Genomic DNA, 16909 nt, shown 5'->3' on the forward strand with positions numbered 1-16909 from the left:
TGATCAAAACTCAAAAATGCGGAGGTGGAGAAGACTGCCTGGAAAATCCTGAAAGGAGGCTGACAATGTACAGCCCAGAGTGGTGCTACGAAACATGCACAAGATGTGCTTGCAAATCACCAAAAAGCTTTGAACTCCTAGTTGAGAGAAATGTACTGACTCAGGGGGAGAACCTCTTCAGAAAACTGTCCTAAACAAAGAGTACTTTTCTACACTTAGAAATCATAGAATCACAGCAAGGCTGGAGTTGGAAGGGACCTTAAAGATCATCTAGCTCCAACCCCACCAAAATAAATACATAAAAGTAAAATAAAATTTAAAAAAAAAAAAGGGGGGGGGAAGAAAAAGGAGACATAAAATAACCCCTGACACTCCTTTAAGGGTGTCTCCCATTCAAATAAACCAGAATCATCTGTTTTAAGTGCTGGCTCTTTTCCTCCTATATAGGGGACAAACAATAGGGAATTTGAGAGGTCCTTGAAGTCAGGGTGGAGGCATTTTGCTCACTGCATCTCCCTCAGGGATGAGCCACCCACCAGTGTAACCTGTTGTTGGTTAATGTGGTCGAGGAGGCTTCTTCCTGGGGATACATCCAAGAAAGATACCTTACACTGGGACCTCATGCCATACAAAACTGTTTGCTGGTAGTTTTCCTTTTCTTCCCCTAGCTGGTTACCAGTGAAAGCAGCAGAGACCCCAGAAGGAGGACCTTCCCGAGCTCTCTGCAGCTGACAGTTTCCTCTTCTCCTTTTAATGCCTAAATTCCCTTAAGTAAACACAATATTTGTCTGAGCCATGAGTGAGGACTTTCTTTCTTTGCTCCCTTTGAAATGGGCCATGTTTTTGTTCCCATGCTGCGTTACTCTGTAAGAAAGTGGCTTTGCTTTTGACACTGTACAAAACCAACACGTGTGTCACTGGATGTAAAATAGGACTGTCCTCCAGAGTAGGAGACCTGAACGTGCAGGTCCCCACATAGGTGGCCAAGCTGTTTTTGCAGTCAGCAGGAAGCCGAGGCTCTGTTCAGCTGCCCATGACTGCAGGCATTACACCACGGTGCCGTAACACTCGTGGAAACTGGGCTGGGATTCAGCCACCCTCACAGCACCAGAGTTTTATATATGGGCATATAAATGAAGCCCCCAGCCCACCTACAGACTGCCATCATTGCCTCTAAAACTAAATCCAGCCCATCAACTGAGGTTCCTTTACCTGGCCCTGAGCATCCAGAGCCACTTCAAATGCCTGCAGAGCATCCACATAGCTGGAAAAATGTGACAGCCTGTGGGAAAACTGCCAAGCAGCATGTCCTGAGGCATCTCACATGGCACTTAATCCCTGTGCTAGGGCATCTGAATCCCACTAGTAAGCTCTAAAGCCCCACATGGATTTGGGAAGTTAAACATGAAGTTCTGGTAGATCTAGTGGTGCTCAGTCTTGGTGTAGTACTACCTTCCGAGGACTGTGTACAAAGTATGCTTATTTGGTTGTTTATATAGAAGTTTGGGATCCATCCAGGTAACAACACTACCCACATACAGTCATTATCTCCAGAGCTACTTGTGAAGATCATGATATTTACCACCCACTGGCATTTACATAAAGCGCAGTATTTGCAGTAGAATAGGAATTTGCACGTAGAATAGGAATTTGCTCTTAGAATAGGAAAAGTCGATTTAACAGCCTGGAGGGGTAAATGTTAAAGTGTGAGTTTTCATTTACACAGAAGTCCCGGTATCTTTCTAGAACATGGTATGAACATCCCAGGATTTCCCCGACATTTATCTTATTGTGTTAGATTAATTAGTTCTTTTCCGGGATACAGGGAGCTTTTTGGAAACAATTTCTCTTTCACTTTGTAACAACTGACCAGGAAACGGAAATCTTTGTGACTAAAAGCTAATTACAATTTTTTATTTCTCCTTTGCTTGGAACAGGTGCCTATTCCCTGTCTATTCGAGACTGGGATGATATGAAAGGAGATCATGTCAAACATTATAAGATTCGTAAACTTGACAATGGTGGATATTATATCACAACTCGGGCACAATTTGAAACTCTTCAGCAGCTGGTTCAGCATTACTCAGGTAATTTTTCAGATAATACATGGCACTCTGAAGTATTTTAAAACAAAAGTGTTTGCTACTGAGCTGATGTATGTGTAAGATGCCCTAAAGAGTCATTTGATCTATGACTCTTGCTTGTTGTAATCCATCTTCTGTTATCCCCTTCCCATTAGAGTTATAAATGTCTTTGAGTGCCGTTCACAGGATACAGCAGCAGAGCATTTAAAACCTAACACTTTACTGTACTAAAGGTTTTGTCTGCTCTCCCTCTTCTAAGCAAACAGAATTCTTGAATTTGACTTGCACATCTCCAAGCATGAATTTCCTGCAAATAAGTGAGTTCTAATATGTGCCATTTTGCAGCACACTATTGCTAATAAAGCAGATAGGAATTACATTGTGGAATTCAGTCACCTAAAACAATGGCCAAAAGGTTTGCATATATTAGATACATTACATATATTTCCCACTGGGTCTTTGTTCTATGTGCAAAGTATATTAACATTTAAATCATGTTAAATGAATAAGGCAATATGCATACTTCTTTATGACACTATTTGTGTCCACCCACCAAACTTTTTTTTTTTTTTTTATTCCTGTGAATAAAGTGTGGCATGCACTATTCCACTCAAAAGTTCACCGTATTGTCCCTGGCAATTAGTGTACAACAAATGCAACTTCAAAGCGCGCCTCCCCCCTGCCCCCCCCCCCCCCAAACCTCTGCATAGGACAACTGGTTCTTACACAGGAGATTGCCATGCTCCTCAGCATGGTCATTTTTCAAGCAGAAATTTGTATTTTGAATTATTTGCTCTTCAGGGTTTTTTTCCCTTTACTTTAGCTTTTCATAGTACTATTAACAGATTACCCCAAATGCTTGCTGCTCAAAAACTTTTCACAATTTTTACTTGGGAAATCAACTTCTCTGTGGGGCATTTTTTTCTGTATTCTTTGTATTCTGTCTGCTGTATTCTTATGCTATTCATACTAGACATCTGGCTGTCTTCTCCACCCAATTCCTGATGGGTGTATGCTGCCAGGGAGAATTTCTAATTGTTTCTGGTGACTCTATTTCAAGCTAAATGAGGGATAAAAACTCACACATAAGGAAGATAATTTACAACCTCACTGTACTAGTTTGTGTATGTCAAATTTTAGTTTCCTGTGGTCAGCTTATTTGGGTGGTGTATTTTCCATGCACAGATGCAGAAACAAAATTATCTGGAAACAGCCATTTCTGTGCAGCATGGAGGCATAATCAGTAGGATCCAGGCAGGGTAGCCCTGGAGGCATGACACAGCACTCCAGAGCTTTCCCCTGCAGTGTCCGGGGCCCAGCTGAACACAGGAGCCGTGGTTCCATCCCAGTCCCAGCTGACTCAAACTATGAGGGCTCCCTCTAACTACCTGCTCTGAGCTCTGGGAGTGCCACAATGCACAGTTGTGCTAATGAGTGGAGCCTGGTGTTGCAAGGAGCTTCAGTGCTTGCCCACCTTATGCTGCTGGAACAACCCATTCACCTGCATAGAAGGAAACTCTGCACAGAAGAACACAGATTATGTCTGAGTCTGAAGTGCAATTGCACTTCCCCTCCTTGTTCTGCTCTGCTGCACCTGCTTTAAGGTGCAAGTCTCTGTGCAGGCTTTATATCGTAATCTGCTTTGTGCAGCATGGTATACTCCTCATCAATGTGTGTATATGTATTTCATACGTATGTATACATTATTGGTTTTACTCTTGCCAGAATATCTTGTGTGACTTTTGTCACAGTTCAGTCTAGTGTCAAGCTTTGCAAGAGATGGTATCATGAACCTGCCTCAAACAATGTAGGACTGGCTGCATATGCTAATAAAGGTTTGCTCTAGAAAGAATGTCAGAATTGTATGGTGCCTACGAAGAGACCTTTTCACAGAGCAGAATATAGAAAATGCCTTTTCCCAGGCTACAAAAAGTCCACCAAATTTTCATGGCTGTGATTTTTCAGAAGAAGAAGTAATTAATCTTCTCCATGTTTCTTTTACTCAGTACTGAAACAATTCAGATTGTAATTGACAGGTTATTTTTAAAAAGCTATACTGTACCACAGTAAACCAGTCACTCAAGAGGTTATCTTAATGCAGCATTGTGGGAGGAGGGAAATCCTGAGCCCTCAAGAGAAACCACCTTCCATTTCAGGCTGTGCAGAGACTAAAATATTTCCTGTTCTGTCTCAAATGAATATGTTTCAATGTTCAATTCCTAATCTTCCAGGATGCTTTGTGGTATGCAACTAACAGCTGTTGTGAGTAGCATTGTTTTTATGCTTACTGTATTTGTTTCATGTCACACTTTTTTTTCTTTCCTCTCCTTTGCTGTTGGCTTCACTTCTGGCTCCATCAGAGAGAGCTGCAGGTCTTTGCTGCCGCTTAGTAGTCCCCTGTCATAAAGGAATGCCAAGGCTTACTGATCTGTCTGTCAAAACCAAAGATGTCTGGGAAATTCCACGAGAATCCCTACAGTTGATCAAGAGACTGGGAAATGGGCAGTTTGGGGAAGTATGGATGGGTATGGAGCAAAATAATTACTCTAAAATAGCTCTCTGTGTGGGGATTACAAGATGGAAGGTGAAAATGTAGGGCATTGTGACCCACAAGAAAAAAAATTAGTAAAGCTCGAACTGTTAGGAAAAATGTCTTTGGAATCATGTCTTTGACTTTGAAATCCTTTAATCTTCAACTTTCACTATAATTGATGGCAAAAGAAAACTGAAAATCCATGTTTCCCTGGAAAGTCTTGATTTTGACAAATTACCACTGTCTTCATAATAAATCAAGGCTCACATAGTAATCTCTTTGCTATACTGAGAAGCCTTTTTCTGTAAGCTAACAAAAGAAGTCCTTAACTCCAGTATCCAAAAAACAGTGTTTGCAACTGAACTTTAATGCAGCACTGAGACACCCTCACCTTCCATCTTTCTCAATGCATGCATAATTTTGGATTATAAGTGTGTTTTTTTTATTAATTTCCTCTCCTATAGAGAAAGCTGATGGTTTGTGTTTTAACTTAACTGTGATTGCTACGAATAATACCCCACAAACTGTTGGATTGGCTAAAGATGCATGGGAAGTTGCACGTGATTCATTATTTCTGGAACAGAAGCTTGGTCAGGGGTGTTTCGCTGAAGTGTGGCGTGGTAAGGCAGAGAATATATTTTGCTTTGGATGGATCTTTTAAGGCCCTCTTGGCAGAAATAAACATTTCAAGTTTAGATCTGGAAGCTAAAAGATCAGAATAGTATGAAATGTTAGTTTATATTGCCTGAAACAGTCAAACGTAAATACATGAATCCATGGGGAAGCTTCCTTTCACTTGCCCACAGTGGTACGAGAGGTTAGGGCATTAAAATTCGTTAATTGCATTGGGTTTATTTGGGTGACTACACAATTGCAAGGTATTAAAATAGGAATGACGCTAAACCTGTAAGGCAGAATGGCTAACCAGAAATTAATTTGGTAAGTAGACATTTTTCTTTCCTCCGGTGTTGTAGCACTGGTAGAATCAGACCCTGAAAATGTTTCCATCCACTCTCCCAGTTTAAAAATAATGGTAAATATCAGCAAGCCGATATTGTCAAGTTAGCTTTCCCATGCATCCACTTCTCCAAGTCTATTTGAAATTTGTGTCTGCAGCAGAACCCAGTAATTCAATATAGAGACCAGGGACAACAGAGGCAAAACTTGCCGGGCCCAGCTGAACCCCCATTTTGAAGTCCAGAAATATTGACCTTTTCCAAATCCACTGACATTGTTTTCTGCACACTGGCCAGCTTAACTTACCCATCGGGGGCCTCATTCTTTTAATGCATATAAAACAACAAGCAATTTACAATTTACATAAATCTTTGTATGGCCATAGCATTGAAACATGATATAGTGGCCATTTGATGTGATGTGGCTCAATTTCTGTGCCAGATTGCATTCTGTATAGACTCTAAAATTACCAGTTCAAATAAAGAATACTATATGTTGTTTCTCCACAAAAATTTGAGGGGGCAGTTTGACCACTCCTTTTGTTGCAGTGACACAAAAATATGTACAGCCAAAACAACCAGTGGGTTCTCCTGGGTTCTTGCAGCTGTTTCCCATTGCAGGACTACAGCAAGCAGCACAGCAGCAAGTCTGTAAGATTTGCAAAGTTTATAGACTAGAAATACAGAAATTTATAGAATCTCACAGAATTACAGTTGACCTGTTGCAAAGAAAGCCGTCTACATTTATATTGGCATTTCCAGATAATTGCAGTTTCTCCTTCTTGTTCTCCATCTTGAATGCACGCACAAGTTTCCAGTTGATATTAATACTTCGTGGTCAGCTCTGTGTGTCATAGATCTTAAACCAATACAACAAGTTAAAGGAACAAATGTAAATATATATATATATATATATATATATATATATATCAGCTATGAGAAACAAAGTGCCAAGTACCAGTACCAAGTATCTGTCAGAAATGCAAAATCATTATTACAGTTATGAAATAATGTTTCTTAATGTATAGTAAAAACTGTTAACAGCCCTGAAGCATTACCAAATTGGAGTAGATTAACACAGTAAAAATTAATAAAAACCATATTAAGTAGTAACTAACTACATGCAGTTCAGAGGGAAGTCTAAGATACTTTTCTGTTAGAGAAATATACCCAAACAGAATCAGAAAATTAAAGAATTTAAACTGGAATCAGTGCTGAGAGGATAAGTTAACATTTTAGTTGGATTTTCTTTTTTAAAACTGGAGAAACTCATAAGAGTAACTAAAAACAGACTTGCTGAAAACACTTCATGGTAATAGAACGAGTCCTGGGATGTTTATTAAAACAGATACTACATAATTAACCCTGATAACACAGAAGGTGAGATCCTATGTTATTAATGCCAGTCTGGTGCCTATAAAACTGGTTTTATTTCTGGTTCATATAATTTGTGGTACCTCCGCAAAGTGGCCGTGACTGATGGCACACTGCAGTCTGGAGCCTCAGTGACTCCAGACTAAACACGCTCCCTGTCACCCATCAGAAAAGATTTTGGGCACCCTGCTCGAAATTAGGGGCAAAACCACATCCTTCCCAGCCTACACAGGAGTGCCACTAGAGCAAAGCCCTGCTTCAGCTCCGCTTTGAAGGACTGAGAGGAATCAAGGCTTCAGGAGCCCTTGTGAAGTGCACTGGGGTAGCAGAGGTGGTAACTCAAGGCACTATTCCACTGACAGTACAGTGATACCTCACACTGAACTGGCAGAAGGAAATCAAGGCATAATGAAAACCAAACTTGCACTGCACAGTTTGGACTAATATGTGCCTCAAGCCCCCCCGAGACATTTGGGATTGCCCTTTCCAAGTGAGGAGCAGCACAGGAGCAGCAGCTCCTCCACTGCTCTTCTGCCAGCCTCAGCCAGGCAAAGTGGACCTGGGACCTAAGCATTTGCACAAAAAAGGATCAATTTTATGGCTCATTTTATAGTCTGGTAGGTTGCAAAAGCTCATGATAAAGTTATTTTAGTCTAACCAGTTCCCATGCAGCATCTGAGCCCTGTTATTGTTCATGTACTTTTAGCAAAGACAAACTGAGTTATTTTACAAATTACCTTTTATCATGACACAGTCTTTGTGTACTTTGTGGGCTTTCTGCTATCCTCATGTTTAAGTGCAGAGGAGTAGTTTTTAATGTGATTATTCCTGAAGTCATTTAGTGTTGTTCTGCCTTATCACACAGCAACTCCCTATCTAGAGATCACATTCAAAGCCATGTCAGCCCTGACTCTGGAGCAGGGTTCTGGCTAGTCTGAGCAAAGGACAACCAGCAGGCAGCAGGAAAATGGTATTTTTTGCCCATTTTCATTTTCCTTCATTTTCTTTCCCACCCCCACACCCCAACACCAAAAAAAAAAAAAAAAAAAAAAAAAAAAAAAAAAAAAAAAGAAAGAAGGCACCCAACCACCACTGTTAACATCTGTTAACATAAATTGGTCTTCTGAGTTTTCTTTCTCTCCAGTCTTCTTCCTCCCCCTTGCAAATACCCAAGTAAATATCCAAGTGAAGCTCCACCTCTTCCAGGATTCCCTGAGTCAGCCTTCCCCAGCTCTCTCCAGGTTCCTGTGCAGGCTTTTGGGTGTTCCAGAAGGTTTGGTCAGTGATGGCTGAAAAATGATGCAACTTGTCCATCTCCATGCTGACCACAAGTAAAGAGCAAACTGAAGTGGACAGGAACACCTCATTCTCTATTAGCAGCTCCTGGGGATAAGGAAGGGAAGGAAAAAAACATATTTCAGTTTGGAAATACACCTGTGTTTCTAAAATGAAATCAATTCAGGATTTGTTTCTCAGGAGTTGGGGTTTTTTATGGGTTTTTTTCATCTGACTCAGAACAAAGCCAAAATGTTAAAATGAGTTGCAAATGAGAAGTTCTGGTTTAACCAGTTTTGTTATCCAAATTTGTGACTGGAGCTGTGTTGTTGTCTGTAGCAATTACTTGTTAGCAAGGGAATACACAAAGATGGGTTTCAGCAATCCCATGTTTCTTACTCAGAGAAGGTTTCTGTGGAGATCACTGGAAACATTGCCTGAGTAGGACAATGGCAATTGTGCCCCAGTGCTAATGGGAGTGTTATTTTTCAGTGTGACAGAAAAAGACTAAAATATGAAGGAGATGTGGGAGGAATATAATGATAAGACAACATGGGAAACCAAACTTTTTTTTAAAAAAACTTATATTAAATGTCCTTGCTACTTTTTCCTTGCTTACATTAGGCATCAGGCAGAAAAAGGAGCAGAAGACATTTAATCTAACTAAGTGTCTGTGCTTGTAGGTACGTGGAATGGAAATACTAAAGTGGCTATCAAGACCCTGAAGCCTGGCACCATGTCTCCAGAATCCTTCTTAGAGGAAGCCCAAATCATGAAGAAGTTAAAACATGACAAATTGGTCCAACTTTATGCTGTGGTATCTGAAGAGCCTATCTATATTGTCACAGAGTACATGAGTAAAGGTGAAGCCAGAGCTGCTGTGCTTGATAATATTTTTTCCTTTATTGGTGCTCCTGGGGGATACAGAGGGAGGTGCAGCAGGGTGCATGAGAGGAAGTAGAGAGGGAACAGGACACTACAGTCACTTCTGGCTTCAGAAGAATTGTGATTTCCACTGTGAACTGGGCCCAAAACCTGGGGGAAAGAGAAGTTGGTGCAGGCTAAGTGTTTCCAACTGCATCAGCATCTAAACCTCCCTGACAAGTGATTGGCATTTTCTAGGTTTGATGATACTACATGCTGCTTCCCGAGATCCTAGCTTTTCCTGGCATCAGAGAGTTCTTAGGACATCTTCTTTCAGTGTTTACTTGTTGGCCTAGAATTTCTGTTTCTTCGTTCAGCTAATCCTGAATCTTGTCACTGCACCACATTCTCAGATCACACTCCCCTTTCAGTCCACCCCATTATCATCTTAACACATGATTTGCACATATTATTCTTTCCCTCCTCTTTTTCCTTCACTTTTCCCTTCTCCCTTGTCTCTTCCTTAAGCTACTTAGCTGGTAACAGTGCAGTAAAATGAGAAAAAGAAAACTTTTTGCTCCATCAGATCTCCAGCAGGGGTGCTGAGAGCAGAGCAAAAAATCTGCTTGTTTTGGAAAAGCAAATGAACCAAATAGGAAACATAAGTTCTCACAGGGAAGTTTCATTGTACATTGGAGGATACTCTCTGAAATTTTAAGTGCATTCTTTCAGTCTATTTGGAGTTGACTTTTATTTTCCTGGCAGGTGCTTGCCCACCTCCCTCCTCAGAGGCATCCAAGCCCTGACTAACTCACACTTTAGTCATACGTCTCAGTGACAAGCATATGCTTTTTCCCTTTAAAAATAAAGACTTTTCAAAACCCTTCTGAAGCATGGGGTTTATTTTGGCTTACTTTACTGGTTTGTACTGTAACATTTTACATCTTTGGATCTGAGCTTCAGGCTGACAATTTATCAAGGGAGAAACGCTTAATCATCTGTCTTTTTCCTTTATTTATTAAACCAATTCTCTGACCTTATTTAAAGGAGACTGCTACACTTCTCTGTTCAGATACAAGATGAGGACAGAAGCTGTAACATCCTAAGCTCTTGTTTTTAAAGCAACAGGGTACTTTCTTGTTTCCCCTTGCACAGGAAAGCAATGTTCTTATAACTTTTGTTAAAGTTGCTTTCATTTCATCTCATCTCTTCTTCGTCTTCTAAAATTAATGGTTCATGCTGTGTTTAGTTCTGGGTTACCTAAGGAGGAGCACTACTAATTTCTAAGGAAAAAATAGCCTTTGCTTATGCTATTCCCCCTTGGGCTCACCTTTCTTTTGGAGCAGGCTCCGGGCTGACCTTTCTTTTGGAGCAGGTTGAGCTGGGATCTGACTTCTTCCCTAACTTGTGTGGCTTGGAACTGAGCTGCTGCTTTGCAGTTAGCTGAGGCCTTTAGAGAGCAGCAGGTATGTTGTTTTAAAGAGCACTGGCAAAGTTAAGAAAGATCAGCTTTCTCAGTAATGGTCAGGAAAATTTAAAACAATCCTGTTTCCCTGCAACTCTTGTTCTACTAGTGGCACGTTCTTCTGCAAGCCAACTTAAAGAGTGGAGAATTTGGAGATATGGGGGTTTTTGAAACTGTCCCTTGAACTTGAAATATTGCTGTCTTTAATATTGCACGTATTGCTGCACCCCCATTCTGATGAGTTGTTTCACTAACATCTCTCTCTTTTGCCAACTCTGCATTCGCAGGGAGTTTGCTAGATTTCTTAAAGGATGGAGAAGGAAGAGCTTTGAAGTTACCGAATTTGGTGGACATGGCGGCCCAGGTCTGTCTTCAGAGTATTGAGCACTGAGGTGCACGTGTTTTATAGCCCATGTATGTACTGAGGTTGTTTTAAATGCCCGGGTTGTGTTTCCTGCTGCTGGCAGGTGGCCGCGGGAATGGCGTACATCGAGCGGATGAATTACATACACAGAGACCTGCGGTCTGCAAACATCCTGGTGGGCAACGGCCTAATATGCAAGATTGCCGACTTTGGATTGGCAAGACTGATTGAAGACAATGAATATACAGCCAGACAAGGTAAATGCAGCAGAGGGTGTAGCGCTCAGTGTCATTCTTGTGATAGGAAAAGAGTGGAACATGGTTTTGAAAAGCTCTCTCTCCTATGCTTTGGGGCTGCTTTCAGTAAATCCTGAACTCATAACTCCTAGTCAGAAGTTCACTGCTGAATGCATGTCCTAAAGAGAATGTTTTATTTCGTTGTCTTTCCTTTGAAAACCAAAATGAAACAAAGGTGATGAGTGAAACCACAACTGGAAATGACAGCAAAGACAGGATCTTCATGGTGCCATAGCAAAGGGGATATTTTACTTACTGCTTATGAGAATCTGAATGTGACAATCCAGAAAAGTGTATGTAGGGTATTTCTTTTGTAGTGTGCCTTCTGGTATTTACTAACCACTATTACCACTCCTGTAGTATTCTTACTTTCTTTATTTTAAACAGGTCAAAGAGTTGTGCCTCTGTGCAATGGAGCTGCCTCTCTGAGCACTACATTTTCTTTCTTTCTTTCTTCTTAAAAAGTCGTTTAATAGAAATGCCATTTTCCAGTGCTACACAGGGTGCTGGACACAGGCAACCATTGATACACTATAGAAATGTATCAAAGAGTTTTGTAGCTTTTTCTGAAAAGCATGTGTGTTCAAACTGAGCCAGGTCATGGTTCTTTTTAGTTATTCTTTACAAGTCATGCTTAGTTGTCAGATGTTGATCCAAGCTACAGAGCTACAGTTTTGTTTTCTTTCTGCTGGCAGTACTTTGGTAGTGCTTGCTCAATATGTGTTGGTAAACGTGACTCCATCCTTTCAGTTCCAAAGCCAAGGAGGATCCCATTAAACCCCTTTGTACATCCCCAAAAAGCACAGGCCAGCTAAGTACTTCACAACCTGCATTTACTCCCTCCTCTTACGAGTTTCTTCTCTTGAGCAAAGTCCTTGCTTCAGCATGGACTCTGTCATTAATTCTTAGGAAACAGCTAACCTCTTTCTGTAATTTTTTTCTCTAAGTGTTGACAGAAGGAGCCAGAGAGTTTCCAGCATGCCTTGCCCTGGCCTGGGAGCAGCAGCAGCTCTCAGGCTGTTCTCACCCCTCTGAACTGCTGTCGGCAGTAGCCAGTCATAGGGATGTGGACCACAGGCTGCTCCCACCCTAAAAGGTGCCTGCTTCACAGTCAGACAGCAAGGCCTGATCATTTTGGTGGGGTCCTTGAAGAACCCGTGACAGACACTAATGCGGAGCCTTAACTACTATTGATTTCAGCCTGAGGGTGGGAATTGCTGCTTGTTAGAAAAAAATAGGCTTGTGTCATCTTCTCTAGAGCAATAAGAGTGTCTGGAGAGGCTCTGGTAGACAGAAAGCTGCCTGCTTGCTGTTCCCCTGAGTAAAACAAGCAGAGTTTTCCCTGAGCAAGGCGGGCTGATCCAGTCTGCAAAATGGCTTTGAAACTGTGTCCTATATTATCTCCATTTCTGCCTGGTTTGCTGCCATGTCTTTTGTTCTCTTTGGAAACCACCCAATGTATAGTTTTACATGACTAATTATTTGTTTTCATAGACAAATATGTGACCTACTTCTGGCCAAATCTCTTCAGGCTCCTGATCCCTTGGAAATCCTATGATGACCTGTTTACCTCCCAGTTTAAATCTCTCAGAATAGTTTTGCCCTCTTCACATGTTAAAAAAGCTGTGAAAACCTGCCTGACTGATATTGAGGAGAAGTTTAGATTTTTAAATAAAAATCACTGGATTTGGGGTAGAGAGAGGGAACATAGCTGTGGGTATCTCCTGCACTTTTTTCATGTCAGAAATCACTTGTATTGAGGAAAAAGTGTCTGGGAAGGGGGGATTAGTTCAGCTTTTAAAATGCACTGCTGATGATCTGGGTATCTCAGTCATGTTTGCCTGGCTTCATCTCCTGGTGCCAGTATGGAAAAGTCACCCATCCTTTCCAAACTTGAGGGCAATGAACAATACTTCCTACCTCCCCTGTCAGGCTGAAGTCCTTTAGAGCTACAGAATTCCTTAAAAGAAAGACTCAAAGAGTTGTAACCACAGTCATCATGTAGAAAGGTTTTCCTACTTTCATTAATATTTTTTGTCCCTTTCTCAAGGAGTAAGAAGTGGTGCTTTTTTGACCAAGTAGCACATGTTCAATTTACATTTCTTTGCAATTAACCTGGCTTCCAAGCCAGAGCGAGCCTAGGACCTTTAATTTATTGAGGGAGAAACACGGTTTCTAATGCACCAATGGATTATTTTTTTTTTTTTTTTTAACTGGAATTCAGTTCTGGCTTGTTTAGTTAAGCTTCAGTTTGAGCAATGTTTGTTGGAGACCACAGTATCAGGAGGAAATGGTTGCCTCTGCTTGTTTCCCATGACCTATTACTTCAGCCTCCAAGGGGATGCATCTGGGGACTGCTCTGTTTATCTAGCTGACTACTGCTTCAGTGGGAATTTTGACACAGGAGGAAAGCTTGGCCAACAGAGGGGAGGGGAATGGGGAGCACTCCAGACTGGCAGCTCCTGTGGGAGAAAGGAAATGTTTTTCCTTGCAAAATCTGAAGATTAAAGCCTCTGGTCACTCTCCTCAGCAGTCATCCTTCTTTTGGCTTAAGCGTGTTAGTACAGAGCTCATTGTTGGCGTGGGGAAGAGGTGGTTTTCTCCAGCTTCGCTTGATCTCTGACTCCCTTCCCCCACTGTCACTTTTGTCTGTGATTAAATATTTTGAAAGGAAACAGATGGGGATGCTTTGAGCCCCAGCGGGCTAGAGTGCAGGATTCCTGAACCTGTGTGGGTATTACTTCGCCTGGTGGTAATGTTTTACTGACCGGTTTATTTTCTTTTGGGTTTGAACAAAGGAGGCCTGACTGCTCCTGATTTATGAGAGGTAAATAAAAAGCAGTTCGTTGTCTGCACTGCCATTTCTCAGCAATTGTCAGGAAGGAAAAGAGATGGTCATGCCACTAATGATTTAAAGTGTGTGACTAGCAGCTACACACTGCCATTAAATAATACCAAAAAAAGAAAGTTTTTGGCTTGTAATGAGCATTTGGCTCCTCTTGCTTTTAGAGGAAGTGAGTAATCAAAGGGGAAAAACATGCTTGCTTAGAGTGACGCCCATTTCAAAGGCTGCACTGGGGGACTCTATTGCAGCCTGTCCCATTGCTTCTTCTGGCTGTTGCTGTTGCGACAGCTTCCCCACACACGTAGTGTCAGGCATGGAGTCTTGCTTCCTTCCGCTGGGGATGATGCTTGTGTCAGCCCTGTAAAGCAAGGCTTAAAACTCCTGGTATCCTACAGGACAAAGAGAAACTTCCCATCACCTCCAGCAAAGGATTTCCCAGGCAGTTCTGCTATCCTTAGGCTGATATGGTTCACAGTTCTGTGGAGTTTTGGCCGAGCACGTGGCATTTTTGTGGAGAGTGCCAGTGTTCCATAGAGTCACTGGGTTAGAGTCGTTACTATTCTAAGCAGCGGCAGCTGATACAAATTTAAAATTTTCTTAATAAAAAAATTGCAGAGTTATTTTCCAGGCCATGTTTCTACTGCACACACTAGCAGCACTTGCAGTAGTGCCACTCAAAGCGCACATGAAACAATAAGGATCTTTCTAATGCCTTCCAGAAGAGTCAGAGCTATTTTGGGAGCTCTGGTACGTGTTTGTAAACTCTCAGATCATTTTTGCCTCCTTAACACTTAGAAGTAACTCCTTCCTGCCCTGCTTAAAATCAAGTGACGCTTCTTAGTTTGATTTCCTAGGGATAGGCAGGGATTTCCCCCCCCCCCCCCCCGCTTCCACTTCCAGGCTCTCTCCGGTCCCTTTGTAAGGACCCGTTCACCAGCTGATCAGACCTGTTTTGTTCGTGACTGACTGTACTGCAGGCTGCAGCATCCAGGGCTTTGTTCTCGCTCTTTATTTACCTGCCGCTCCCCGAGCCAGCCCAGGGGAGGACAGGAGAAAGGACTCCTGGCCGCCAGCCAGCAGCTCCCGGGGGATCCCCGCTCCCCTCCCGCACAGGTGCCATCTGCCCTGCCACAAGGAGCGCGGCCGGGGCGGGAGGAAGGGCGAGGGGCAGGGAGGCTGCCGGCAGAGAGCCAGAGGCGCCTTGGGAGCCGCAGTCCCGCCCCTCGCCCCCCGCTTCCCGGGGAGGGCTCTGCCTGCGGAGCCGGCTCCTCGCCGCTGATGTCTGCCGGCCTTGTAATCTCGTGTTCCTTCTCACGGCACAAAAAAATGTGATGGCACGGTGCCTCCCACACGGCACTCCTCATCGCCTGCCGGGGCCGCCTCGTTTCCTGTTTCATGCTTGCTTCAGCGCTTCGCTTTTACCTTCCGCAGCTTTCCCTTTCCTGCCCCAGAAGCAATTCGGTGCCGGACTGCATTCCCCGATTGCTAACCCAAGAGGTCCCCGAGTTTTTTGGGGCTTAGAGCTTGGAGTCCTCCACTGGGTTTGCTTTTAAGGTACAAGAGGTAGCAGCTTTGTAGCATTTCCAGAAACAGGATCGTTATCAAGCTGGCAGTGGCTCTGGGGCATGAATTGCAGAGGTTTCTACTTCATCAAGATTTAGATCTGAAAAGAAACCAAAGCTCTGAGGGATTTTTGCTTGCCTCAGAAGAAACCGTGCCGAGAATTGTATCTCAAGGTCACTCAATCATCCCACCCCCTCTGCTCCTTCTCATCACATGACCTGCTTGTAGCCAGCAAAGAATTAAAGCAGGGCCATGGACTGATTTTTCCCAAGGAAATCCTCCTGGGAGATAACCTGTGTGAATGCCTGGGCAGAGCCGGGCAGAGGTCCCAAGAATAGGACCGAGCTTCACGAAAATCTCACAGGCTGGGGGCTGGCTGCTCTAACCATAAATTTTATCAGTAGCTTTGGTTTCATGTGGTTACAAGCAGCACAGAAACCCAAAAAAGGCTTTCCCCAGGCTGTAACATTTAAAAAAAAAAAAAAAAAAAAAAAAAAAAAAAAAAAAAAAAAAAAAAAAAAAAAAACCACCACAGGGACTGATATAAAAGCTGCAGATTAGTACGTCGTTTTGGGGCAAAGACAGGTTATCCTGACCTGATGGATGCAGTGTGTTCATGCAGGTGGTGTTCATGCGTGGGGTTACTGATCTGCTGGCCAGATCAGTAAAAAAACAGGTTCCAGCAATAAAAAGAGAGAAATCCCTCCCCCACTGACGCAAAATCTGCCTTCAGAGTAGGAGAATGGCTGCCTTGTCAGCTGGGGTAATTTGGCTTATCAGATTTATAAACATGCTTGTCAGTAATACACGTTTTATCTGATGCTGTTTAATTTGTTTGCAGCACAGAGTCAGTTTGTTTAATAAGCTTCTGAGGCCCGGGCGATGGGTTTTTAATCAGTGTGTTGGGAAGAGAGTAAGCACAGGAACTGTGTGTCCATCAGGAACCACACACAGCATCCAGCCTGTGCTAACACTCCGTGTAGCTACAGCAGGCAGGAGGCTTCAGGGCAGTTAAAACTCCCACATTTAGGAGTTTTTGTGCTTTCACAGCAGTGCACTGTCTCTGTCTCCAGTTCCAGGTGTTGAATGAGAGGCAACACCTTGGAGTTGACACCCTGTTAGACAAACACACACACCCCCGTTCACACGAGCTGTGTGTGATCTCCTTATGTTACAGCAGTGCACGTGTTGTACCTGCAGGTGACCAGCCTGGTGTGTTCTCCCTGGTCTCTGCTCCCCCTTCACTGACAGCTCTGCCATTCTGGACTGCAGACTCTTGGACCGTCTAGC

The 16909-nt window shown here is 42.8% G+C and overlaps 1 protein-coding gene across 4 annotated transcripts in view; it reads left to right on the plus strand.

The window, feature by feature from the left end:
• The window catches only part of FYN (FYN proto-oncogene, Src family tyrosine kinase), a 139753-nt gene that overhangs the window by 107032 nt on the left and 15812 nt on the right, over window positions 1-16909 (plus strand). For 3 of the 4 annotated variants that reach the window (XM_040057423.2, XM_040057425.2, XM_040057424.2), the window contains 5 exons: window positions 1938-2087; window positions 4445-4609; window positions 8906-9085; window positions 10839-10915; window positions 11019-11172. In XM_040057423.2, coding sequence (XP_039913357.1) covers window positions 1938-2087; window positions 4445-4609; window positions 8906-9085; window positions 10839-10915; window positions 11019-11172 — 726 coding nt within the window. Of the gene's footprint in view, window positions 1-1937; window positions 2088-4444; window positions 4610-5081; window positions 5238-8905; window positions 9086-10838; window positions 10916-11018; window positions 11173-16909 lie in introns of all 4 variants that reach the window. The other variant, XM_040057426.2, reaches the window with a different exon arrangement.

Source organism: Hirundo rustica, chromosome 3 (assembly GCF_015227805.2).
Source record: "Hirundo rustica isolate bHirRus1 chromosome 3, bHirRus1.pri.v3, whole genome shotgun sequence".
Classification (NCBI taxonomy): Eukaryota; Metazoa; Chordata; class Aves; order Passeriformes; family Hirundinidae; genus Hirundo; species Hirundo rustica.